The sequence below is a fragment of the Pongo abelii genome, chromosome X, assembly GCF_028885655.2.
Source record: "Pongo abelii isolate AG06213 chromosome X, NHGRI_mPonAbe1-v2.0_pri, whole genome shotgun sequence".
Lineage (NCBI taxonomy): Eukaryota > Metazoa > Chordata > Mammalia > Primates > Hominidae > Pongo > Pongo abelii.
Genome location: NC_072008.2, coordinates 10,048,188 through 10,075,503, shown reverse-complemented (window position 1 = coordinate 10,075,503; position 27,316 = coordinate 10,048,188). Strand labels below are relative to the sequence as shown.

Below are 27,316 nucleotides of genomic sequence, written 5' to 3'. Positions count from 1 at the left end.
CAGACTGGGTGACAGAGTAAGACTCGGTCTCAAAAAAAAAAAAAAAATTACTTGATATATAATCACATTTTGGTTTCTTTCTTTACAAAAAGAAAAAAGACTAGAGAAGACACCCCAATACAGCTGTAATTGTCAGTAGGGGAGTGGGTAGAATTGTGGTGTGTGTACAAAACTAAAAGCCATTTTTTAAAAGGAAGCTTTTACCCAGAATCTAACATAGCCTCCTCTTCCCCATGATCCCTAAGGACAAGTGCAGCCATCACTGAATTTTTTTGAGTTCTGCTCCTCTCTGCCTTAGAGAGGGGCAAGCCAGGTGGCGAGAGCTGGAACCACATGACTCCAAGGCTGCCCAGGGCCACCTGCGCTGCAGAAGTGTTCTGCCTGGTTTGCTGTGTTGGCTCTGGGATGCTCTACCAAAACCTCAGTGGGCTGCCAACATTAAAACTCAGATTTCATTTCAAAACCCAGAATGTCTAACTCCCTTGAAAATCAGAAGGGGACAGGTGCAGTGGCTCCCTCCAGCACTGTGGGAGGCCAAGGCAGGAGGATCTCTTGAGCCCAGGAGTTCGAGACCAGTCTGGGCAACATAGGGAGACCCCATCTTCTTTAAATTGTTTTAAATTAAAAAAAGAAAATCAGAAGGGTTGGCACAGTCCCCAAAGACGGTAACTGGCTAAAGCTGACTAGAGCCATCCCTTTAGAAGGGGCTGCTCGCTAGTTCACCACAGTCCCCACCACTCCCTGTTACCCCTCTGACAGCTTGCCATCTGGTTGTAGACCCAACCCCAGTGGGCATTTGTCTGTAATGACCATGCCAAGGCACAGAGGTGGGCAAAGTCTTCCTGGCAAACAGATGGTATGTACAGAGAGCTCCTGCCAGGCAAGGCATGCATGAAGCTTGGTCTAAATGATGCTCACAAGCCTCGGGCATGTAATCTTGGCTAAGGATGAGAGGGCTTGGGGACCGCACCCTAGGAAAAGCACTATGAAAAAACTGCAAAGTGCTATTCATTTGTTTAAATATTCACTGCAGGAAAGCTATTTGAGATGCTCAGTGCCAGGAGTTAACCTCAAGGAATTCAGCTCACCGGGGGACCAAATACATAACAAATTACCACTACACAACAGATTCACTCAAAGGCAGGGACACAGCTATGGGAGCTGAGAGGAGAAAGCTACTCGACACAAATACAAATTATTTTATGGACAGCAGAACATCAAACCTTAGCCCCAGCCTCACTCCCCACGCCCCACTCCCACTCCCATTCCATAAAAATAATACAGTGGCATTTATAGCTATTCCACCTCTTTCCCCTTTACAAACCCCATTTCTAGTTTCCAAGGTCATTAAGGGGTTGAAATGATCAACATTCACTGGTTATTGTGAGCAAGATGGAGTCCCATAGCCAGTGAATCTCCACCCTGGCCGGGGGCCATTTCAATTGGGACTTAACTGGTCTGTGGTGGAAAACAGGCAGCAGTATTTCTGAAATGCTACATTCGAACTGGAAGCCCAGGTTTAGAACCACCTGTATGACTGATGCTCACAGGTAAATATTCATCTGTCCGCCGCATGCCTGGCATCTAAATGGACAAGGAAGATTCCAGGTGAGCAGGGTCAGAAGTGTGATATTGTGGTAAATGAAGAAATATATTTGCTTCTGCCCCAGGGTCCTGGCACACAGCTCCTAAAACCCTTGGAATTTCCTGAGCAATAGGGGTGATAGGTACATCTTTTGTTCTGATATTTCATCTTTGACCCTGGAATTCTGACACAGAGCTCCTAATCCCTTGGGATTTCCTGAGTGATGGGAGGTCTTTTTTAATTAGGTGATTCTTGGTGGGCTCCTGGATGGGGGCTGGGTACCAGAAAGACCAAGCCATGATTGGAGGCTTGGAGAGAGGGAGAAAGGAGGAGACTGAGTTAATAATCAATCATGCCTACGTGATGAAACCTCCACAAAAATCCCTTTAAAGTGCCGGGTTCAGAGAGTTTCCGGGTTGGCAGATGCATCCGTGTGCATCCCAACTCCATAGGGACAGAAGCTCCTGTGCTCAGGAGCCTTCCAGGCCTCTGTGTGTTTCTTCACCTGGCTGTTCGTCTGTATCCTTTATCATACTTTTTACTCACGCAATAAACTGGGGAATATGTCTCCCTGAGCTTTGTAAGCAGTCCTCACAAATTAATCAAAACCAAGGAGGGGGTTGTGGAGATCCTGATTCATAGCTGGTCAGTCAGAAGTAGGGGTGACAGTCTACTACTTGTGACTGGCATTTGAAGTGGGTGGCAGTCTTGTGGAACTTAACCTGTGGGATCTGACTCTAACTCTAGGTAGACGGTATGAGAAGTGAGTTGAATTAGAGGATGCCAGTTGGTATCCACTGGAGAATTGCCTGGTGTGTGGAAAATGCCCACATATCTTGTTGACTTGGGGTGAAGCCTTCATTGTTTGTTTTTTCCTATACTGTAAACAGGAACCATATATGGAGGGCACATGATGAGTAATTTTCACCAGCATCTGTTTTTCAAACTAGGAATTCCACCTTGAATGATGAAAGTATCTTCAGAACTGTCATCAAATAATTACTCATCCACCCAGCTGTGGAAGACTGGGCACTGCCATTTGCCAAGTGCAGGAAAAGCTCTGAGAAACAGGATAACTGAGGGTAACCCCTGACAGGATAAAGTCTGGCAGAGAAGAGAGAAAAGAAAAATGCCAGCCAAATACATAAACTAAGTATGTTTCACCGTGATGTGCTTCTGCATGGAGTAAACAGTAAAATGCAACAATTACACCAGACCCAGCCTCTCCTTTTTTGGAGGGAGGCGATGGTTTTGAAATAGTAATCAATCTTTAAAACTGGTATACAGAGCATGTGCTAATGTATAAGTCTCTTCTGACGAAGAGACTGAAACAGATTTTCCTTTGCCTTCTTCTCTGTAACACTGAATATGATGTATATAAGATAATCCTATAGAAAATGCACAGCAAAAAAATGTTTTGCTAAAAAATAAATAAATAAATAAAAATAAAAAAGCTTTTGCCCTGACATGGAATTTAACAAAACACATGCATTTATATGGAACTGAAGCCCTTTGAAGAGCTCTTTTTTCTTCTCTTTTCCCACATATCAATATCTGGTCTCAGGAATCCCTATGTTCTTCCCAACGTTTGTGCATAAGTAACTCATTTTAGACCAGCAGGAGACAAGGGTGGGGAAAGAGGGTCCAGGTTGTGGACTGGTGCAGAAGGTGACAGGAAGGAAGAGCGACTCGCGTGGAATACGGTAGGCTCTCACGCCCCTATGGACCCAGAAGCAACAAGGGAACCACTAGGGTGGATCCCAGATCCATGGATGGGGTTTCCTCATAAGAGATTCCTGTGGGGCAGAAAACCCTGGGGACCCTCTCTCTCCTGCCCCCATGCTCAGCTTCCTATCAGATGGAGAACTTCTTTCATTAGAAAGCTCCACCAACAGCCCCGGAACCATCCCACTTTCTCAGTTTTGAGCCCAGCCCTCAGCCATCCTTTGGAATTAAGGGTACTTTGGGTGGGGGCAAAGCAGGCTAAAGATACTGTTCTTCATGGTAGAAAACCTCAATATGCCACATTGACACGATTAAAGGGACATTTCAAACAAGCACTGAGAGTGCTCTCCCGACCAGACGAGTCCCCACAGAACTAAGCATTGCACCGCTCAAGGGCTTACGCATGAATGCCAGGGTGCCCTTCAGGTGGACAAAGTGTCACCTCCTGAGAGGTATGACAAGTCTTGATGGCACCTCGAGGGGCTGGGCCACCCTGTCACATGAACCATCAGGACAAAGGGCAGCCTACTGCACATTTCACAAATGCTCTGCAAGGGCATTCCGGGAATGGGGAGCAGGAAGCTGATGGCAGCTGATTCTCTACAGAGCCACTGGATTCTCTTTTTTTTTTTTCTTTTTTCAAAATTTCCCTTTGAACATAGGATTCTCTTTTTGATGTCACCTGTTCGGTCAGGTCACCGGTTACCTTAACAACTGCGTTGCCATGTATTAGTTTTATGTTTGTTCCCTTTGTGGTGGGAATGTATTATCAGAATCACCTGAGTGGCTTGAGGGACGGGGGCTACGTTTAAGAAAGCTTCCCAGGTGTGTTGTAAGAAGCCCCAAGGAATGAATCGCTGGTCCCGTTCTTGAGCCTGGTTGCTAATGGAACCCACTGGGAGCACTTTTCAAAAAAGGATGCCACTTGAAATTCATTTATGTGCCGGGCGCGGTGGCTCACGCCTGTAATCCCACCACTTTGGGAGGCTGAGGCGGGCGGATCACAAGGTCAGGAGATCGAGACCATCCTGGCTAACATGGTGAAACCCCGTCTCTACTAAAAATACAAAAAATTAGCCAGGCATGGTGGCGGGTGCCTGTAGGCCCAGCTACTCGGGAGGCTGAGGCAGGAGAATGGTGTGAACCCGGGAGGCGGAGCTTGCAGTGAGCCCAGATCGCGCCACTGCACTCCAGCCTGGGTGACAGAGTGAGACTCCATCAAAAAAAAAAAAAAAAAAGAGAGAAATTCATTTATGTGATAAGTATCTAGTCATGTTCTCGTCACATTTATATATTCTAGGCTGAATATATAAAGAACTCTTAAAACTCAGAAACAAAAAGATAAACTAATTTTCAAATGGGCATGGGACTAGAATAGATATTTTTCAAAATAAAAAGATATACAAATGGCCAACAGCACATGAACAGATACCCAACATCATCAGTCATTGGGAAATGCACATTAAAACCACAATGATATGCCACTTCACACCTACTAGGTTAGCCATTTTTTAAAAAGCCAAAAAAAAAAAAATGCAAAATAACAAGTGTTGGCAAGGACATAGAAAAGCTGGAACCCTCCTATACTTTTGCCAGTGGGAAAGTAAAACAGTGCAGCCACAGCCGGGCATGGTGGCTCACACCTGTAATCCCACCACTTTGGGAGGCCGAGGTGGGCGGATCACGAGGTCAAGAGATGGATACCATCCTGGCTAACATAGTGAAACCCCGTCTCTACTAAAAATACAAAAAATTAGCCGGGCGTGGTGGCAGGCGCCTGTAGTCCCAGCTACTCAGGAGGCTGAGGCAGGAGAATGGCGTGAACCCAGGAGGTGGAGCTCAGATCAGACCATTGCACTCCAGCCTGGGCAACAGAGCGAAACTCCGTCTCAAAAAAAAAAAAGGTGCAGCCACTGTAGAAAACAGCCTGGCAGTTCCTCAGAAACTTACACATAGAATTACCATATGACCCAGCAATCCCACGCCTAGGTATATACCCTAAAAAACTGAAAACAGGGACACAAATACTTCTACCTGTATTTCATAGTAGCACTTGACAATAGCCAAAAGGAGGGAAACAACCTAAATGTCCACCAAATGATGAACGGATAAACAAAATGTAAACGTAGCCCAGCCATACAATGAAATATTACTTGGCCATAAAATGGAACGAAGTTTAGCCAAGAGTGGTGGCATGGAACTGTAGTCTCAGCTACTCAGGAGGCTGAGGCGAGAAGACTGCTTGAGCCTGGGAGGTCAAGGCTGCAGTGAGCTGTGATTTACACCACTGCACTCCAGCCTGGGTGACAGAGTGAGACTCTGTCTCAAGAAAAAAAAAAAGTAATGAAATATTTGACACGTTACGATATAACATGCATGAATCTCGAAAACATTGTGCTAAGTGAAAGAAGCCACAGAAGGGCATATATTCTATGATTCTATTAATATGAATTGTTTAATAAAACAATGTCTCGCCACCTCTGATCACTATTATTAATGCCTGATTTCTGAAATACCTGTAAGAACAGAACTCTCTACAATAAACAGAACTGGAACATCATAGGCTTGAAGCCACAGGTATCATTTCTATCTTGAGATCGATCTTGCTCCTCAGATTTCCCACATGAATAGGCAAATCCATAAAGACAGAAAGTAGAATGGTGACTGCCTGAGGCTGGGGATAAGGAGAAATGGGCAGCTGAGGCTGGGGATAAAGAGAAATGGGCATCGACGGCTTAATGGGTACACAGTCTTCTTTTGGGGTGATGAAAATGTCTTGGAACTAGATAAAGGTAGTGGTTGCACAACACTGTGACAATACCAAATGCCACTGAATTGTACACTTTAAAATAGTTAGTGTTTAATGTTTAATTTTATATTTCTTTTTTTTTTTTTGGAGACAGGGTGTCTGACTCTGTCACCCAGGCTGGATTGCAGTGGCGAGATCGTGGCTCACTACAACCTCTGCCTCCCAGGTTCAAGTGATTCTCCCACCTCAGCCTCCCGAGTAGCGGGGACTACTGGCACGTGCCACCAAGCCCGGCTAATTTTTGTGTTTAGTAGAGATGGGGTTTCACCATGTTTAATTTTATGTCATGTTAATTTTACCTTGATTTTTTTAACGGAGGAAAGATGGACATCAGGGGGCTTCCTGGGCCCTGCTGATCAGAACCTCCTAGGATGGCACAAATACCAATATATAGCTCCCAGGTTAATCTAACATGCAGCTAGGATTGAAAAGCACCAGGTTAGGATACTGTATACGTGTATACACAACCTTCAATATAAAAGTGGGGGCCGGGTGCAGTGGCTCATGACTGTAATCCCAGCACTTTGGGAGGCTGAGGTAGGCAGATCACTTGAGGCCAGGAGTTCAAGACCAGCCTGGGCAACATAGCGAAACCCCATCTCTACTAAAAATACAAAAAATTAGCCGGGCGTGGTCACGCATGCCTGTAATCCCAAGTACTCAGGAGGCTGGGGCATGAGAATCGCTGGGACCTGGGAGCGGAGGTTGCAGTGAGCCAAGATCGTGCCACTGCACTCCAGCCTGGGTGACACAGCCAGACTCTCTCTCAAATATATATATCTCACATATTTATCATACATATGAGATATACATATGAGATATATATATAAGCACTTCTGTGGCCAACACCTTAGGGTTTCACCTGCTGCTACACTCATCATGGATAAAGTGTATAACATTTCTGCCTGCTCCCTCTTCCTAGAAAAGAAAATGTGCATTTTAAAACAATGTAAGTAGATGTGCAACATTCAGAAAATGAAGGTAATGGCTACATCACAGATATGAGGCACTCAAGAGCAACCTAACCAGAACAGTGAGTGGATTCATAATCATGCCCCCAGAATGATGGACACAGTTTAGTCTGCATAGTCTTCAAACAAACCACAGAGTGGTGGTCACAAATCAGCAGACCACTGTGTGCTCATTATGAACACCAAATAAGGGCAAATATGAATGGGCTCTTAGGAGTACCAACAAGACCAGATGGGCAGGTAAACTTCAGTTGGAGCCATGGGTAGCTCAACAAAAGAAAGAACAATCTAACCTGGAGCTGGCTACCATCTGTGGTTAGAGATGTTATTCAGCAGGAAGGACCCAGCCACATGACTGCAGATGGGCCAATGTTTTTTATTCGTGTGGCAAATCTGAGGAGTAAGACTGACCTCAAAATAGAAATGATGCCTGTGGCTTCAAGCCTATGATGTTCCGATTCTTTTCACTGTCGAGAGTTCTTATAGGCATTCCAGAAATCAGGTGTGAGTAACAGTGGTCAGAGATGGTAAGACATTGTTTTATTAAACAACTCCACTGGAGTAGAGGTAGTTACTATGAAGGATCGCTGTACATACAATTCATTTGCTCATTTATAAACAAACTATGCCGCAATTGACACCTTTTCCCAGCACCTTCTTTTTCTTGCTTCTGGAGAGTTCTTACTTTGATCCCATCTTTTGATCCCAGTAAGCATAAGACCTAATTAGTAACAGATTCATGGCCTAACAATCATACTTCTGTTTCATCTTTACTTTCACAGCAAGTCATGGGAGGAAAAAAAGAACTGAAGAACATCAGTTTCTTCAAAACCCATTCATTAATACGAGAACTATAACTTTAATGTAGGGCTGTCTTTTTGGTGAGAAAAAAAACCCAACCACTTCTTACACCTCCCAGCTTTGCAAACACTACCGGCCAACCACTTCACAAAACCAATTCCAGTAACTCCTGTGCTTGAGATACCATTATGTCATTGGTTTGCTTCATGGAAAATTTCCTGATTTTCATTTATTTCAGTAGTTTGGAACATGCCAAGATACTCACTTTCTTTAACTCTGGGTGGAGAGGTAAAGCAACCCAACACCAGTTAGACATAAAAAAGACTATGGAGAAGAGAGGAAAGACCCAGAGGCATGCTTGCTTTTTCTGCTACACAATCGATACTGAAGAGCTCCCGAGGAATCCAAGCTGTCTGTGAACTTCCTATGGGTTTGGAGAGCGTTCTTCCACAAACTAATCGCGCGGGTCAGAGGTGAAAGAAACAGCTTAGCTTTGGCTCCCCACCATCTGGTTGGGATTAATCCACATGGTTTTATAACTCCAAAAATGAGACAAAAGTAGCATTTGTGCTTGAAGTGAAATGATAGGGTGTTATTTTCACTGATGCAGAAAAGGGATGACCACTCCAACAGATGAGAGAAGGGCTACTAACCACTCCTAAATAAGTGGGAAGAAGGTGATATGTTTCTCTACTTTACATAACAAGAGAAAAACTGGCCCACCTTAAGAAAATGCAGATTTTGGATTCCATCAAATATTTACCGAGCTGGCACTAGGTTTAGAGCTGAGACACTGACAATGACTCAGGAAAAACAAGTATTTTATCAGTCATGTGTTTACGTAAAACTTCAGTGTCATCTATCTTTTAAAAGGAGCTGAGTGGCAAATAGCACAACAAAGAGAATTATCTCTATTAGTAATTCTAAAGCATAGTAAGGACATGTGTTCCTTTTTAAAAACTGAAAGTAAGTCTATCTAAAGCCTTGAGGTAAAGCTGAGGGCCGGGAGTTGTTCAAACAGGAATTATTGGTTCTGGCCACTGCAGTCGCATTTAAAATGCAAGAGCTACTCTGTCCTTCGCCTGTAACTACATGTGAATGCAAGAAGCTATTCTTGGTAATCCTTGACATTTTTGTCAATATGCCACGTCCATGGTGACATTTTGGAAGTTTATGATATGCGTTCAGTGGGGTGGTTTTCAGTGCCTTGGCTTTTAATATTGAGAATAACAAGGTGACAATCTTGGGTTAACCTGGCCAGGTCAATCACAGAATGAGGTATCTGGAATGCCTTTTGAATCAGTATTATCTACAGCAAACCAAACAGTGTCACAGTGCTCCTGAAGAAAACGTACAATGTTCCCCTGGAGGAAAAGTGTTAAAAGCACTGTAGAGTTGGCCACCATGGACTTCAAGCCCTACCATTTTAGATCCAAACCACCCCAGCCAGTAGAAAGCAAATGATCACCACTTCTTTTTTTAAAATAATAATAAAATATCAGTTTCTAAACACAAGAACTTAAAGCATTACACAGGCATTCCAAAAGCACATATGAATATTCACTGAGATGGAGTCTCACTCTGTCGTCCAGGCTGGAGTGCAGTGGCATGATCTCGGCTCACTGCAACCTCTGCCTCCCAGGTTCAAGCGATTCTCCTGCCTCAGCCTCCCGAGTAGCTGGGATTACATGTGTGCACCACCATATTCAGCTAATTTCTGTATTTTTAGTAGAGATGGGGTTTCACCATGTTGGCCAGGCTGGTCTCGAACTCCTGATCTCAGGTGATCCGCCTGCCTCAGCCTCCGAAAGTGTTGGGATTACAGGCATGAGCCACTGCGCCCGGCCAAAGACGCTGTCTTTTAGGACACAGCCCCACTGCTAAAATAACAGGCACATCATGCATGCACTGCACACTACTTCCTGTTCCACAGAATTCCTTACGGCCCCAGCAGCAAAACTGAGAAGCAGTCTGGGAAAAAACCCCAGCTCCTCTGCTGATCCACGCATGACAGCCTTGATATCCACTTTGGCGGAACCCTTTACTCCTCAAGCCAGCAAGGATTCTGAGGGAGGGTCTCAGGAGCTGGGGTGAAGCAGACAGAGGATCAAATCGCAGGGTCCAGGTCCTCAGGAAGCCACCCCACTGCCTCCTCCTTGGCCTGAGCCACCATTGCTCAGCCCTGGGGGCAGCTGCCATCTCCTAAACCAGTCTCCTTGCTTCAGCTCCTGCCTTCCTAGTCCCCCACAGCAGTCAGAGCGACCTCAATGAAATGTTAAGTCTCCCAACAGAATAGCTCCCCTACTTGCTCAGAGTCACACCCGGAGTCCCTACAGTGGCTCATGAGGTGCTGCCACCGCTGCCTCACCCCATCACCCTCCTCCTGGCCCATTGCTCTCGTCTTAGCACCTGTAGCTCCTTCTCCCTGAAAGCCTCTGACCCTAGACACCTCGGGTTCCCTCCTCCCCTCCCGCAGGCACCTGAAAAATAAGGCCTCTCCAGCCACTCTCCACAAAACGGTCACCCACCCAGCCACATAGTCCCACCAACCTCACCCTGCCAGTTTGCACCTTGTAATGTGGTAACACACTCAGTGATTGCTATTTGCCACCACTGCACCGGAAGCCCCACAAGGGCAAGGGCCAACGACAACAGCTCGCTGCTGGAGCCCTGGAGCAGATGTGAGCCCGAGCCCCCAGCTCTGCTGACTCAGGGCAGCTCACTCTCTATGGGGGCGCTGCCCTGCACAGCAGGTGTGGACGATAACCCTGGGCTCCACCCACTAGGTGCCAGCAGGACACACCCCATCCCCCCTAAGTGGGGACAGCAAAAAGTGTCTCCAGACAGTGCAAATGTCCCGAGGGGCACAGTCACGCCCGCCTGAGAGTTACCACTATTTTAGTGGCATTTGTGAACCTAAGGGTGGGAAGATCTTTTACAGCCTTGGGCACTTGCTGCCAGCAATATACTGAAGCCAACTCTGTATGAACTGTTCACTGTCTTCTGCTGCCTCTCTCTAACCAGCTTCACCCACTTTCCCGTCTCCCACCACTGGTCTGTGACCCCACAAAAGCAAGGACTTTCCCAGGCATCCATATGGACAAGCTGCCCATGCCACCCTTGACTCTGAGCTCTGAGAGTTTCCATCCGAGACCCAAACAGCACAGAAATTTGGGCAAACTTCATTTTGTTCCAAAAGTAAGTTCATCTGCACATTTAAATATACATCCAAAAGCTGTTGGTACACATATGACAACTGCCTCCCAGGTATTGTACAAGGGTGCTGAGACGTGGCTGAAGATCTTGATCTTGAATCAACTTCTCCAATTCTTTTTTTTTTTTTTTTTTTTGAGACAAGGTATTGCTCTGTCACCCAGGCTGGAGTACAATGGCGATCATAGCTCACCACAGCCTCAAACTCCTGGGTCAAGCGATCCTCCCAAGTAGCTGGGACTACAGGCATGTGCCACCACGCCCAGTTAATTTTTAATATTTTATAGAGATAGGGTCTCCCTATGTAGCCCAGGCTGCTCTCAAATTCCTGGGCTCAAGCAATCCTCCCGCCTCAGCCTCCCAAAGTGCTGGGATTACAGGCATGAGCCACGACACCCGGCCCACTTCTATTCTTAACATCTGTCCAGTATTAAGTGACTGCTAGTTATGGAACAAAGTCTAATCATATAATGTGAATTTTTTTAAGTCTCTAGCATCACTGAGTGCTACAATTTCCAAGTTCCAGAATACTATGACGTCACACCTAGAAATCAGTAATTCTATACACACTCAGAGTATTTTCAGATTTGTGGCCAAGCTAATGTAACAATAACGAAAGTGTGTGACACAAAAGCATTGGCTGTACAGTCATGCACTGTTTGATGATGAGGATATGTTCTGAGAAATGCATTGTCAGCCAATGCTGTCACTGTACAAACATCACACAGTGTGCTTACACAAACCTAGCTGGCACAGCCTACTACACACCTAGGCTATGCAGTAGTCTAGTGCTCCTAGGATACAAATCTGTACTGAATACTATAGGCAATACAGTAACACAATAGTATTTGTGTGTCTAAACATAGCTAAACATAAAAAAGGTACAGTAAAAATATGGCATCATAATGTTAAGGGACGACCACTGTATACGCAGTCCATCATTTCGGTGCAAGACTGTATTAACATGGTAAACGAGAATGACATCGGCCAGGCACAGTGGCTCACGCCTGTAATTCCAGCACTTTGGGAGGCTGAGGTGGGCAGATCACGAGGTCAGGAGTCCGAGCCCAGCCTGGCCAACATGGTGAAACCCCGTCTCTACTAAAGATACAAAAAATTAGCCTGGCGTGGTGGCGTGCACCTGTAATCCCAGCTACTTGGGAGGCTGAGGCAGGAGAATCGCTTGAACCTGGGAGGTGGAGGTTGCAATGAGCCAAGATCGCACCATTGCACTCCAGCCTGGGCGACAGGATGAGACTCAGTCTCAAAAAAAAAAAAAAAAAAAAAAAAAGAATGACATCAATCATGGGGTGGTAAACTGAGCATGGATCAATTCCAGCCTGCCTCCTGTCTTTGTAAATAAAGTTTTATTGGAACACAGCCAGGCCCGTTTGTTTCTGTATTGTCTATGGCTGCTTCTGCACTACAGCAGCAGAGTCGGGCAGTTGCAATAGAATCTTCATGGCCTTCATTCACAAGTCCTATGGGTTTAAAAAAAAAAAAAAAAAAGAGAGAGAAAGAGAGAGAGAATCCTATGGCTTTCAAAGCCTGAGATATTTACTATCTGGCCCTTGACAGAAAAATTTCAATGGCTCTCTTCTAATCTGTTATCTCTCTTTAGTAACATTTCACTTCCAGCAACTTCGCTTCCCCAGCCACAAAATCATGAGAATGCAAAGAACAGTTGCTTAGTGAGGAAAAACAGTTATCATAAATTCTGAGCCCTTGTCTTTACACTGCTGAGCCTCCAGTGCTACCCAACTACAAGGAAAATAAGGAGGCAAATCAGAAGCAGAAGTGGAACCATGGAGAGAGGGATTTTTTATTTTATTGATTGATTGATTTTTTCGAGACAGGGTGTCACTCTATTGCCCAGGCTGGAGTGCAGTGGCATGATCTTGGCTCACTGGAGCCACTACTTCCCAAACTCAAGCAATCCTCCCACCTCAGCCTCCCAAGTAGCTGGGTCTTCAGGGACATGCTTAGCTATTGTTTGTATTTTTTGTAGAGACAGGGTTTTGCCATGTTGCCCAGGCTGGTCTCAAACTCCTGGGCTCAAGTGATCCACCCGCCTCAACCTCCCAAAGTGCTGGGATTGCAGGCATGAGCCACTGCACCCAGCTAAGGGAGGGAATTTTGATAAGCAGAAGACTAAATATGCTGAGGTATCCCAAAGCTGAAGGAGTATGTAATATGACCACAAGGACAAAGAACATGTGAGTGCCTGTTCTGCAGCAGACACTCACCTAAGATCCTTACCTAATCTTAGAGTCTTCAAAACAACCCAGAGGGCAAATGCTTTGCCCCCATTTTATGGAAGAAGAAACTGAGGCTCAGAGAGCCCAAATAACCTGCCTTAGGAGACACAGCAAATGGCAGTCCCGAGTCAGACTCAAAGCTGTCCATGTATGAAATCAGGGCTACCCACACCTAGGTAGTCCCTGCAGTTAGTGGTACAGTAAGTAGTAAGTCCTCACTAACGTTTTCAATAGATCCATGGAAACTATAACTTTACGTGAAACAACACATAAGGAAACCAATTTGACCACAGGCTAATTGGTATTAACTAGAGTTAAGTTCCTACAGCCTATTTCTGGTCACGAAAACATCACCAAACTTCTAAATAAAGACCCCTAAACACTTCTAACATTAAACATTGAAATAAACGTGTGAAAGAAAAGAATGTTAATATTTAAACGCCAAGTATCAATTGGTCATTTAGCCACAAAATTCACTTGACTCCAAATACTGCCAGGTAACCAGATACCACTCAACTTTATAAAACAAGTAGTGGTACTAATGAGCCATCCTATTAGATAAATGCCTCAGTGAAAAAGTTAGTTGCCTTAGTGAAAAACCCACTATATTTTTAATTTAGTAATGATTACCTGGTTATTACATGGTGGTATCTTCCCCTTACAGTTGGCAAGACTCCTGGGCAATGTTAACATGTGCCTTCTTGGCAAGTTTCCCTGGCAATTGTATGGACATTTCGAGAAGCCCAAAAAAGCTTTTTGCATGGTTAGAGGCTGCCAAATCTAATCTACATAGTCTGGTTTCTCCAACTACCAAATCAAGGTAACCACCTGAATTTAAAAACAGATTTGCTTTAAAAATTGTTTGTAAACGCCCAGGTGCAGTGGCTCATGTCTGTAATCCCAGCACTTTGGCAGGCCAAGGCAGGCAGATCATTTGAGGTCAGGAGTTCGAGACCAGCCTGCCCAGTATGGCGAAACTCCGTCTCTACTAAAAATACAAAAATTAGCCAGGCATGGTGGCATGCGCCTGTAGTTCCAGCTACTCGGGAGGCTGAGACAGAAGAATCGCTTGAACCCGGGAGGCAGAAGTTGCAGTGAGCCAAGACCACGCCACTGCACTCCAGCCTGGGTGACAGAGTGAGACTCCATATAAAAACAAACAAACAAACAAAACAATGTTTGTAAACAACTTTATTGAGGTATGATCTGCATACCATAAACTCTCCCATTTTACATGTAAGATTCAATGTTTTTTATAAATTTACTGACTTATGTAACACACAAACCAATTTCAGTACATTTCCATCACCCCAATGACATCCCTTGTGCCCAACTGCAGTCACCACACTCTTCACCCCCAGCCCCAGGCAACCACTAATCCACTTTCGATCTCCATGAATTTGCCTTCTCTGGACACTCTGCAAAAATCAAATCATATAATTATGTTGTGTCCATATCTGCTTCTTTCACTTAGTGTCACATTTTTGAGATTCATCCATAGCTCCCCTTTTCATGTGAAACCTATCTAGTACTTGTGTATCCAGTGGGTGCACACCACAGGCTAAAGCTGGGGTGGGTATGAGGGAGGGGAAGAAGTGGAGAGAGCACGGAAGGTTCTCCCTGAATCACTGTTGAATTAATCCTTTATGATACACCTACGCTAGTGATGGTGACTATGTGAGCGTGCATTCATTCAACAATACAGAGTGAGTGCATGGCAGACATCTCTGGGGGTGTCTGCTCATTTCAAACCAAGCCTCCATTATTCTGGGAACCACAGCTGGGCTTCCAGAGAGCTCTCATCCTCCCGAAAGCATATGCAAGCTTCTGTGTGCTGGTGCCTTTTTCTGAACACGGAATCCCTACCTTGTGTCAGATTTCCCAGGGTCCATGATTCCGAAATCCTTTAGAATCCCTGCATTCTACCATGAAGCCTTGGAGCAAGCCTAACAAGGCTGTCAACTGCACAAAAGAATACTCACCAAACAAAGATGAAGGACAAACTTAGAAATATTAGGTTGAACCATACAAATACCAAGAGTTTAATAGTTCTAAAAAAACCACTGGAACTGAAAAAGAACATTACTGGAAAAACTGGTAAAATTCAAATGTCTAGAGTTTGGTTAATAGTAATGTTAACAAGGCTGGCTTCTTAGGTTTGACAAAGAAACATCACCACAGAATATACTATAGTGATATTAGATGTTAACAACAGGGAGACCATCTAATCTTTGCAACTTTTCTGTAACTCTAAAATATTCCAAAATAAAAATATATTAAAACAAACAAATTAACAAAAAAATTGGGTTTTATTCATTCCATGCCTAGAACTATCTCCTAAGGCAAACATGAAAAACAAAACTACAGAGAAAATAACTGCACATAGGGACCATTATAATTTTAGTACTTATATAATCATAAATATCAGAGTGAAAAAGACAGGAATATTTAATAAGTGAGGGGACAGCAGCTCAGTGGCAGCCTAAACCTCTGATCTTATGCCAATCATGAAAACTATGGGGCGGCAAGGAACAGAAAACACATGAATGAGAATGCCTTAGCTGGCTGCAAATAACAGAAATTCTAATTCGACTGGCTTTAAAGGATAAGATGATGCTGTTATCACGTTTCGCGTAAGAAAAAGTACTGAAGGCAGACAGCTACCAAAGCTTAATTCATCCATCCACCCACCTCATCAAAGACAGACTTTCCACTCCACCACCCTCAGCTTTTCAACCAGCTCCCTCCTAGTTTTGCGGGCATCAGTGTGGCTGCCCACCTCCAGGTTTCCATGGAGACAGAGCATCAATTAGCAGAAGTTCCTTCCATGTAGGTCTATGGGGACAAAGAGCCCTCTCCCCAACCATGCCTGTCTCATACCTCCCCTCACAGCTCATTGACCAGGTCTGAGTCATGTGCTCCTGCCTCAGCCAACTGCAGGCCCAGATGCTGTATGATTGGCTTAGAGCCATCTCAGGCACTATTGATATTAGGGGCTGGATCATTCATTGCTGTGGTGGGGTCGATCCTGTGCATTGTAGGATATTCAGCACCATCCTTGACCTCTACCCACTGGATGCCAGCAGAACCTACGCCCAGGTGTAACAATCAAAAAATCTCTCCAAATGTTTCCGAATGCCCTGGGTGTAGGGAGAAGGAAAAGGGAATCCTCCTCAGTTGAGACCCACTGGCTTAGGGCAATCAGGACATCACCAGGAAGTACAGACAAGGTCATAACCCCAGAGCTGAGAGAAGGTGCGGCCACCCCAATAATATGGGTGCTCTGACAGCTTACAAGGAGGGACTGCTCTTGAGAACATCAGAATAGTGTACATGAGGAAAAGTCAGTGAAATACAGCAATACAAAATGATCATTAAAAATCAATAAAACCTGTCTCTACATGCATAATTTCATTCAGCAAACATTTATTGAGGGCCTACTATATGCTAAGTACTATACAGACAAAACACAATAAAATCTAAATGAGATTATTTAAATTTACTTTTAAACTATAAATAACTAGATCTCTGCTTGGTTCCTTCATTCTCAATCTCTTTTTTCACTTTTTATTTTGGAATAATTACAGATTCATAGGAAGTTGCAAAGAAATATACAGGGAAGTCCCTGTGAAATGTCCGGAATAGGCAAATCTATAGGGATGAAAAGCAGATTAGCGGTTGCCAGGGGCTGGGGGTATGGGGGCTGACTGCTAATGAACACGGCGTTTCTTTATGGAGTATTCAGAACTACATAGGGGTGACGGTTGCACAATCTGGTGAATACAACAAAACCCACTAAATTGTATACTTTTATTTATTTTTATTTTTTATTTTTTTGAGATGGAGTTTCACTCTGTCGCCCCGGCTGGAGAGCAGTGGTGCCATCTCAGCTCACTGCAGCCTCCACCTCCCAGGTTCAAGTGATTCTCCTGCCTCAACCTTCCGAGTAGCTGGGGTTACAGGTGCCCACCACTACGCCCAGCTAACTTTTCTTATTTTTTTTAGTAGGGACAGGGTTTCACCATGTTGGCCAGGCTGGTTGCAAACTCCTGACCTCAAGTGATCTGCCCACCTCGGCCTCCCAAAGTGCTAGGATTATAGGCATGAGCCACCGTGCCCAAGGTAAATTTTATAGTATGAGGATTATATCTCAATTTTTTTTAAATGGAAATAATTTTCAGGGTAAATCCAGTTGACCCCATACTCCAAGGCCTCCCCCATGCTGGGGACAGGCACCTGTCCACAGGACAGAGCTCTAAGTGGCAGAAAGAACACGTCTCCTGCAGTGACTATGTGGTCTCCTGGCCGAGCTCCAAGCCGCCTGGAAACGCCACACCCAAGCTGGTAGATGCCCTCTTTCCTGGAGCACAGAGCCTCGTGCAGAGGAGCTACTTGGGGCACCTCCGCCTGCCTCAAAGATCCACCCAGTGCCACTGTGGGGCTGGTGACCCCAGGCTTGGTGCAGCCATCTCCCCCGTTCATTCTCAACATCAACATCCCTCCCTCCTCCCCATGCTCTCAGTCCCTTCAGTTTTAAAGAAATGAAAAGAGAACCCTCCAGATGAAAAATGCTGGAGATCCCACAGCTCCATAAGCGGCCTTTCAAGATGTCCTTGCTCTGTATTTGTAGAACTTCTGAGCAAAGGCAGAAGCACTCCACTCCTCTCACCCCTCCCTCCTCTGAACCGAAGGGAGAACCAAATAGCTCGGGGCACTGAATGGCTCGGAGCATCTTAGGCAGCCTGATCTCTCCCTCCACACACAAACACGCACACACATACACACACACACATTCAAAAGGCCAGGCCAGCTCTCTGGGTTGCTGCAGAACACAAGTGTGAACAGATGCATCTTCTTCTGTTTCACTGCATATATGTATACTCTTGACAGTCAGTAAATACCTATCAATTGAGAGTATTCTAAGAATTGAAGAATACAGTCATAGTAATATATGTTCCCAGTTTCATACACTGGTTCAGGGTTTTTCACATAAATATGTTTGAGATTTGCTCGTGGAAACACAGAAATCAGGTCTCTGTTGCATAGTATCTCAGGAACTGACAACAGGCTTGAAACAAATTCAGCTGCTAAAGATGAAGCATTGTAACCAGGTGGATGGAGGTAGCTCAGCAGTTCTCAGCCAAGGGATATTGCCCGCCCCAGGGGCCATTTGGCAATGTCTGGAGACGTTTTCGAGACATCTGAGGGTGGTTAGTTTGCTACTAATATCTACATATAGTGGTAACAGACCAGGGACGCTGCTAAACATCATATGCTACATATGACAGCCCTAACAACAAGGAATAACCCCACTGCCAGGGTTACTTTAGACCAGAGTTGAGAAACCCTGGTCTAAAGTAACACATTCAGGATTGCTTGAGCCCAGGAGTTGGAGGCTGTAGTGAGCTATAATCATGCCACTGCACTGCACAGCCTGGGCAACGGAGCAAGACCCTGTCTCCAAAAATAAAATAAAACAAAAATAACACTTTCTTGGTTTGGACACCTTTTAGGACACTGCCCATCAGCAATACAGTAACTTGAACAGCTTAACATGTTTCTCTATGTAACGGAGTTACTGAACACACAAAACCACCACCACCAACAAAAGCTTCTGAGTGGGGTTAATAGAAGGATTTTCGGTTGGCCCCAGTGAGTCCCGGCTCCTCCTTAGGTGCCAGTAAGATTCCTCTGCTGCCCTCCTGATTTCACCTGCCTTCATTCAAGCATTAGCTAAGTCCTCTACACCACGTTTCCTTCACAATGTCTCTGACACAATCCCTGCCTTTTCTAGCCCGAGTACCCCTGATCGCTCTAGCTCAGGCCTGTGACCACTTGAGAAAACCTCCACTAGTTTCCAACCGGCCTCTTCTCTCAGAAAGCCTACCTCTCCCCACCCCCAGATTTGGCTAGCTCACGAAATATGTTTTTGGTACAGCACATCTGATGTGAGTCCCAATGTGAGTGACTCTCCATGCTTGTACAAGAAACGAGGACCCTCTGGGGGTACTGTGAGAAGCCAGGGAGAGAAAAAAGATGTAAAATGCTTCGCACAGTACTTGCCTAAGCATGTAATAAATGTCAGCTGCTGCTGTGTTTGTTCTACAGACACCAAGCTGACCAGATGCTTCCATTCTCACTAAGATAACAATGCATGTGGGGGTGTTAGTTTCCTACTGATGCTGTAACAAACTGCCACAAACCCACCCATGTGGTAACAAATTGCCACAAACCGATGCTGTAAAAAATTGCCACAAATCGAGTGGCTTAAAACAACACAAATTTATTATCTTACAGTTCTGGAGGTCAGAAGTCCAAAATCAGTTTCTCTTGGCAAAAATCAAGGTGTCAGCAGGTCTGCGTTCCATCTGCAGGCTCTAGGGAACAGTCCATTTCCTTGTCTTTTCCAGCTTCTAGAGACCGCCTGCATTCCTTGGCTCATGGCCACTTGACTCCAACCTCTGCTTCCGTTGTTACATCTCCATCTCTGACTCTGACCTCACCCTCCTCCCTCCCTCTAGTAAGGATGCCTATGATGACATCAGGCCCACCCACATAATCCAGGATCATCTCCCTATCTCAAGATCCTTAACTTAATCACATCTGCAAAGTCTCTTTTGCCATGGAAGGTTACTTATTAACAGGCTTCAGGGACTACAACGTGGACATCTTTGAGGGGCCACTATACCACAGGAAGGATTAAATATCAAACAATAATGAATGCAAGATCAAAATAACGAATGAGTACAGCAAGGTGCAAGGGGCACGCACAGTTACCTAGCCACAGTTACCTAGCCAAAGGACAGTCAAGAGCAGGCAGGGGACCTGGCTCAACTCCGAAGTCGAACAGATGCTGACCTCACTGGCTATAGGAAGTGAGGCTACTAAGTCAATCTCCCCTGACGTCAGTTTTATCACATGATCGCCTACACCTCATGCAGCCATCATGGGCTTTCGATGAAAACATTTATGCAATTCAACCTGAAAAAGCTGATAAAGGAAAAAAGAAAGAAAACATCCATGCAAAAGCCTAGTGCATTCCACATGTGTCTGTCACAATCACAGAGCCAAGGGAGAAACCTGCAGGCAGAAACAGCATGGTGAGGCCTCGTGGAAAAGGACACGAGCACAAGGTAAGCCCCACGGCAGCCTGTCTGGTGTTGCTAAACACTGGAGTCCCAAACCCTGGAAGAGTGCCTTAGACTCAGAAATTGTGCAACAAACAGTTGTTGAATGAATGAATAAATGAATGAATGAATGAACAGAGGCAGGATGCTTAAAAATTGTGTGGATTGGGCAGCTGGGTGGCATTCTGGAAAGAGCACCCAAATGGGGCTCAGAAGACCCAGCTCAAGTCCCTTGCCCTTCTAGCAGCCGGCAGAACATACCCATTGGCTGTGGCTGTCGCTGTCAAGTAGAAAAAAGAATTTGAACAAGATGATCCTAGCTCTTCCAGCCCCAAAGCTGTGGGACTCTGAGCTACATGCTCTGGCCTGAGTCTTACCTCCCTTACATGACAGCTCTGGGTCAGCCGAGTTGACTCATTCCCTCATTTATTCCGAACACACCCAGCACTTCCTCAAGGCCAGCACTTTTCTCCTGTTCCCCTTATCTTGCCCAGATCTTGCTTTTTTCTCAAAAAAAGAAAGAAAAATCCCACACCAAAAAACCAAAAACCAAACTACAAAGTTAACTTATCATTTCTATGGCTGGTAGTTTCCCTGCATGAGTCTTGTGTGGTTTACATTAGTGGCACACTAATATATTAACTGAATATATTAACTCAGAGTACCTTGACCACTTTATGAAAAGGTATTTACTGGCTGGACGCGGTGGCTCACGCCTGTAATCCTAGCACTTTGGGAGGCTGAGGCGGGCGGATCACCTGAGGTCAGGAGTTCAAAACCAGCCTGGCCAACATGGCAAAACCCTGTTTCCACTAAAAATACAAAAACTAGCCAGGTGTGGTGGTACACGCCTGTAATCCCAGCTACTTGGAAGGCTGAGGCAGGAGAATTGCCTGAACCCGAGAGGGGGAGGTTGCAGTAAGCCGAGATCGCACCACTGTACTCCAGCCTGGGCAAGAGTGAGACTCCATCTTAAAAAAAAAAGAAAAAGAAAAGGTATTTACCATTGGGCAAAAAATATGGGAAGAACACTTGTGCCTCTTTTTTAAAGATTCACTGTCTTTGACAGTTGTGTTTACGTGTGCGTCTTGCAGGGTTGTGTGGTATTATCCTATAGATGGACTGAGTGGATCATCCTATAGATGATCTTGCTTTTCTACTGCTGGAAAAGCACGAGAACCCCTCACCCAGAAGGATGGACAAGGAAAAAGACAACCCCAGGCTCAAGTGAGCCCACCTTTTCTCTGAAGTGATCATTATCCGAGAAATTGCATCAATCCTGGGATGCCTTGCAACCATTGTTATCTTCATTTTATGTGTCTGTGTGCCACCTCCCAGACCAGCTTGGTTTCCACATACTGTCCCTGCACACAGAAGGCCAAGACTCTCCACAAATATTTCTTCACTTTATTAGATTTAAACAGGGATAACTGAACTCAGTAGAATTTAACTTTGCTTTTATTCCATCAGATTTGTTTTACTGAATTTATGAGAAAGACACCATTAGCAAAAGGATCTGAAATGGAAGTCAAGAAGCCTACTGTAGGCTCACCAGATGACCATGAACATGTTGCTGACCCATGGGCTCCCGAAGTAGAACCTAACTAGAGATGGTGATACGTGTTATTTCCACTTCCCAAATCAGAGTGAAAGGAAGGAGAAGGAAACTTGATTTCCAAACATCCAGGAGCTATTTTTTGGAAATGAATTACTTTTCCTTTCACTTTTCTTTAAAAAATAAAAAAATAAATAAATAAATAAATAAATAAATAAATAAATAAATAAATGGAAGGAAAGGAAAAGACCAAAAAATGTGAGACCAAAAAATGAGGGTTGATGATCTAAATGGAAGCAAGAGACGCTTCTTCCAGGGACTGACCCCTTACAGTCTTAAAAACAAGATGCTCCCCCATGTTCATACAAACACTATCTATAACCTTAAAAAAAGAAAAAGGGAGAAATCACTACCTGTTTCTCAGAAAGCTCAACCAGTACAGTTTATGTAGTCCAAAAATAGACTCTGTGGGATAAATATAGTAAACCTCCTATTAGTTAATACTAAATAACTAAATAAAGGTTCTAAGAAGGTAGCAATGATGTTATTTGGCTGTTAAATGGGGATCCAACCTAGCAAATTCCAGAGCTATGGATTGTTTTCCTCTTAAAGCAAAAGCATCTTCAGAAGACTTTTAAGATACCACAGAATTCCTCCATGAAGCACAGGTCAAATCCCATCTGGTGAACAAATGGGTCCCCAAAAGCTTATGCCATGACATGATCTTGCTCTTCCGCCATCAGCATGATTATTTATACTTTGATCTCAAATATGATATCGTCCACCATACTTAAGCTGCCCAGAGCTGGCATTTCCAGTACCGTACAACTCCACCTGAGCTACAGGAAATGGAACATGAGGTTTCAAACACTCAGTCCATCCATAGGATAATACCCAAATAACCCTGCAAGACACACACGTAAACACAACTGTCAAAAACAGTGAATCTTTACAAAAGGGGCAAAAATGTTCTTCCCATATTTTCTGCCCAATGGTAAATACCTTTTCATAAGGTGGTCAAGGTATTCTGAGTTAATATATTCAGTTAATATCCACTAATATAAACCACACAAGACTCATATAAGGAAACTACCAGCCATAGAAATAAGTTAACTTTGTAGGTTTTTTTTGTTTTTTTGGTGTGAGGTTTCGTTTTGTTTTTTGAGACAAGGTCTCACTCTGTCACCCAGGCTGGAGTGCAGTGGCACAACCACGGCTCACTGCAGCCTGGATCTCCCCAGCTCAAGCAATCCTCCCATTTCAGCCTCCTGAGTAGCTGGGACTATAGGCGCACACTACCCCGCCCACGTAATTATTTTATTTGTTTGTAGAGACAGAGTCTCCCTATGTCGCCCAGGTTCGTCTCAAACTCCTGGACTCGAGCAATCTTGCCACCTGGGCCTCCCAAAGTGCTGGGATTACAGGCATGAACCACCACGCCTGGCCTAACTTTGTAGTTTTTAACCAAGTTTTTGGGTATGATTCCCAGTAAACTATGAAAATTATATGTACAGTATCAATCTATAGAAATAGTGAATTTAAACTGAAGGTGGGTTTTTTCATTTGTTTTTTGAGACAAGAGTCTCACTCTGTCACCCAGGCTGAAGTACAGTGGCGCGATCTTGGCTCACTGCAACCTCCACCTCCAGGGTTCAAGTGATTCTGCTGCCTCAGCCTCCCAAGTAGCTAAGACTACAGGCGCACACCACTACATCCGGCTAATTTTTGTGTTTTTAGTAGAAACAGGGTTTCACCATGTTGGCCAGGCTGGTCTTGAATTGACCTCAAGTGATCCACCCACCTCGGCCTCCCAAAGTGCTGGGATTACAGGCATGAGCAACCACGCTCAGCCAACCGAAGGTAGGCTTATAATCAAACTAAAAAATTGTTTTTAAAATATTGAGATTGGGTATACATCTGTAGCCACATCCGTAAAGACGTCTCCTTATATCTTCTTTGTTGTAACTTTAAAAAGCAGAGTTACAATAATTTCACCAACATGCTCTGAGCTGGCACTATCAAATGTTAGACACAACACTGAATGGAATTACTATAAAACTCGATAAGAGATTTTGTTTACAACCCTTGGACAGTATTTTATGCTATACAGTTTTTACTAAAGTTTATATGAAATTATGTTTAAAATCAACAACAATTTTCACTAAACCTACTACATTCATTTATTCCACCACAATTTCATTTTCTTAAAGAGGAAAAAAAAAGCTATTATTTATTTGCCTTTCTCCTGTCAGGTCTCTATGTGGAAGCTGTTTGGTGAAAGTTCTTGTCTTTCTTGAATACCATTTTCCTGTGTGTGACTCAAACGCAACTCAAAAAGGATTTTAACTGTCAGATGCACATGGAGAAAACACTGCCCTCTGACATGCAGTTCTTCCCATATAATAAAAGTTAATTACAACTTTAAAGGATAACCCGCCACCTATAAAACTCAGCCAGGTTCTGTTTTGAAAGAGGAAGAAGAATGACTATTACAGCCTTCAGCCGACTCCACTTAAATGTTTGTGGCTTGCTGAACATTCCATACATATTTCGGGCAAGGTATTATGGGAGCTGAAGTTCAAGCTGTCCCCTGCTGAATTTTCACTCACTATAAAAACAACGTCTCATAAAAGTACACACATGTTTTTACTTTACAAAAAAAAGGTAAAATATCCACTTTTGTTCACTCAATTGACACTTTTAGCATTAGAACGGAGACTTTTTAAAAACCTTTAAGTGATTGTCTGAAAAGTAACAAATCAATTTCTGGAAAAAAGGAATATAGGAAATGTGTCTGAAATACATGGAAAACAAGATTCTCCAAGCTGATTTCTGTATGGTCCATTCACGTTTGTCACAGGTTACACCATTAAAAAGAAAATCCTCACATTGATATCTTTCAGCATGAATCTCCACTCCAATATAACCACAACTGTTTTATATTACCCTTGGAAAGTGAGCCTTAGCCTTTTCTAAGCAAAACACTATTTTAATTGGTTCATTTTCCAGTTGTTTGGGTTTTTAACATACATATGGTATAAAAGGGCACTGCGTTCCAAGCAGTTCTACCAATTCCAGAACCATCCAAGGGTTGATCAAACAGCTGGGGCTCTAGCCTTTGGTTAAAATTATAACATGATCTCACCTGATTTTCAAAATAACTAGGCATCTTTTTAACCCATAAAATTGTACTAGGATTGATATAGGTTTCTGAGCCCAGAGGTTTGCAATGTTCAGCGAGAATGTTAGGGAACCACGATCTTTTTGTTTTGCTTTCTTTTGTTTTCCCCTGCTTGAACTCAGAGAAATCTTCAAACAATGCAGCAGCTTCTCTCCTCAAAAGTTTATTTTCAGACGCCAGTGCCATGCAGGCCGCCTTCCCTGTGCAGGTAGGAAGGAAGCAGGCACAATGTCACCACACTGGGCCTTTGCAAGTCTTCAAATCACTGGGAAGCCTGTGGTGTTTCCTTTTTGGCACTCAGGCCCTGGAAGGAGAGTTGCTCTAGAGAGGACAAGACATCAGATAACCTGTGGAAACACCTGATGTCCACAGAAATCCCAATTCCACACAAAATACATCTCTGTAAAAGCAGTTGAACAATCGAAACCCGTAGACAATAGAGCAAAAAGTTAAGGAAAAGCTTCATTACATGAAATTAAATGAAATCTGGTAGTGCTTTTACAAGAATCAGTTTTTACTTGATTGGGTTTTTATACGTGAATAAGACAGCTTTGTACCCCATGCATATCTTTCACAAAAAGGAAACTTAAAATACAATTCTTGTTTTTCGTTTATTCCAAAAGCATATGGGACTAATCATATTGCATTCTGGCTGCAGTACAGAAGGCTATTTCAAACAGAGTTTTAACTCACGAGTTTTAAGGCGCTAAAGAGCAACTAGAGTTTGGGAACAGACTTCTCCAACTCCAAAAGGGTTGGGAATCCCTCAAGGGCCCGTCTGGCATCAGGTTTTGGATGGAAACCAGCCTGAACCCGCCAGACAGGGAACCCGCACCCCAAAGCTGGGGCGCACGTTTGTGATCCAAGGTGACAGCTCAGCTCATCTCGCCACCGCGGGGCTGGGGACACCTGCAGAACCAGGGCCACGGCAGTGGGCCACAGACGCCCGGGACCGGGATGGGCGAGGCTGCCGCAGAGAAAGGAAAAGAGGGCCATCTGTCAGCCCCAGGAGAGGAAATTCCAGGAGCCCAGTTCCCAGGCGCCGGACAGCGGGTGACGTGAGGGAACCGAATGAGAGGGTCCGCCCAGCGGCGGGGGACCTGTAGGCGGCCGGCCTCGGCGCTCAGAGGGCCCGAGGCCTGGAGAAGGGGCACCTCCATTCTTGGTTAGAGCCCTGGGAGTCGGGGTATTGGGAGGGTGGATCCTCTCCCGGACCCCCGGAACCAAAGATCTTCACCCAGCCCCGAGGGCCTCCTGGTGTCTCCGATCCTCTCCCTTGGGCCCAAGGGATGGGGGCGCCTCGATCGTAGCCTGGACCGGAGCACTCCAGGGAGTCCCCTGGTTCCGGGGATGGAGGCGCTCCGAGCTCTGCCCGGGCCCGGGGGCTCTCGGCGGCCTCGCGCTGGGCGGGGCGTGTCCCCAGCGCATCCGCGGTGGCGCCGGCCGGCGGCCCGGGTCGTAGCGCCCGCGCCGGGTCTGGCGCCCCCAGCCGGCCCGCTTACCGGTCGCGGGGGTCGATCCACGACGTCTGGCGCGTGTTGTGGTCAATGTAAAAGACGCGGCCGTCGTAGTCTCGCGCCTCCTCCCAGCCGGCGGGCAGCGGCAGCTCGGCGCTCTCCCGGGCCCGCGGCGGCGGCGCAGAGGGAGCGGGGGGCGTGGGGACCGCGGCGGGGGGCGCCGGCGGCGGCGGTTCCCGCTGGGGCTGCGCAGACGGCGGCGGCTCCCGCGGGGCCTCGCGCGGCTGTCCCCGCCGTCGCCGCCGGCCGCCGCTCAGCCAAGGCATGACGGCGCGGGCCCCGCCGCCGCCCGGCCGCCCCGCGCGCGCCGCCTCCTCCGCCAGCACTAAGGCCCGGCGCCCGGGGCGCGGGGGCGGCCGCGGGGAGCCGCCCGCCGCTCCTGGCGCATCCTCCGCCCGGCGCCCGTGCACCGGCGTCCGCCCGCCCGCCCTAGCAAGCCGCTGCCCGCGCCGCCCACTCCGTTCAGCTAGCCCGGGTGGCCGCCGCGCGCGAAGTCACAGCCCGGGAGCCGCCGCCGCCGCTGCCGCCGCTGCCGGCCGCCCCTCCGTTCCCGCTGCGCGCCCGGCCATCTTCG

At 45.6% G+C, this 27,316-nt stretch overlaps 1 protein-coding gene across 3 annotated transcripts in view; it reads right to left on the bottom strand.

Annotated features, from left to right (window-relative positions):
- Window positions 1-27,023, bottom strand: part of WWC3 (WWC family member 3) — a 128,202-nt gene extending 101,179 nt beyond the window's left edge. For all 3 annotated transcript variants that reach the window (XM_024240837.3, XM_024240838.3, XM_024240839.3), the window contains exon 1: window positions 26,728-27,023. In XM_024240837.3, the coding sequence (XP_024096605.2) occupies window positions 26,728-27,008 (281 nt within the window). In that variant the 5' untranslated portion in view covers window positions 27,009-27,023. The remainder of the gene's footprint in view (window positions 1-26,727) is intronic.
- Between the last annotated feature and the right edge of the window lie 293 nt (window positions 27,024-27,316).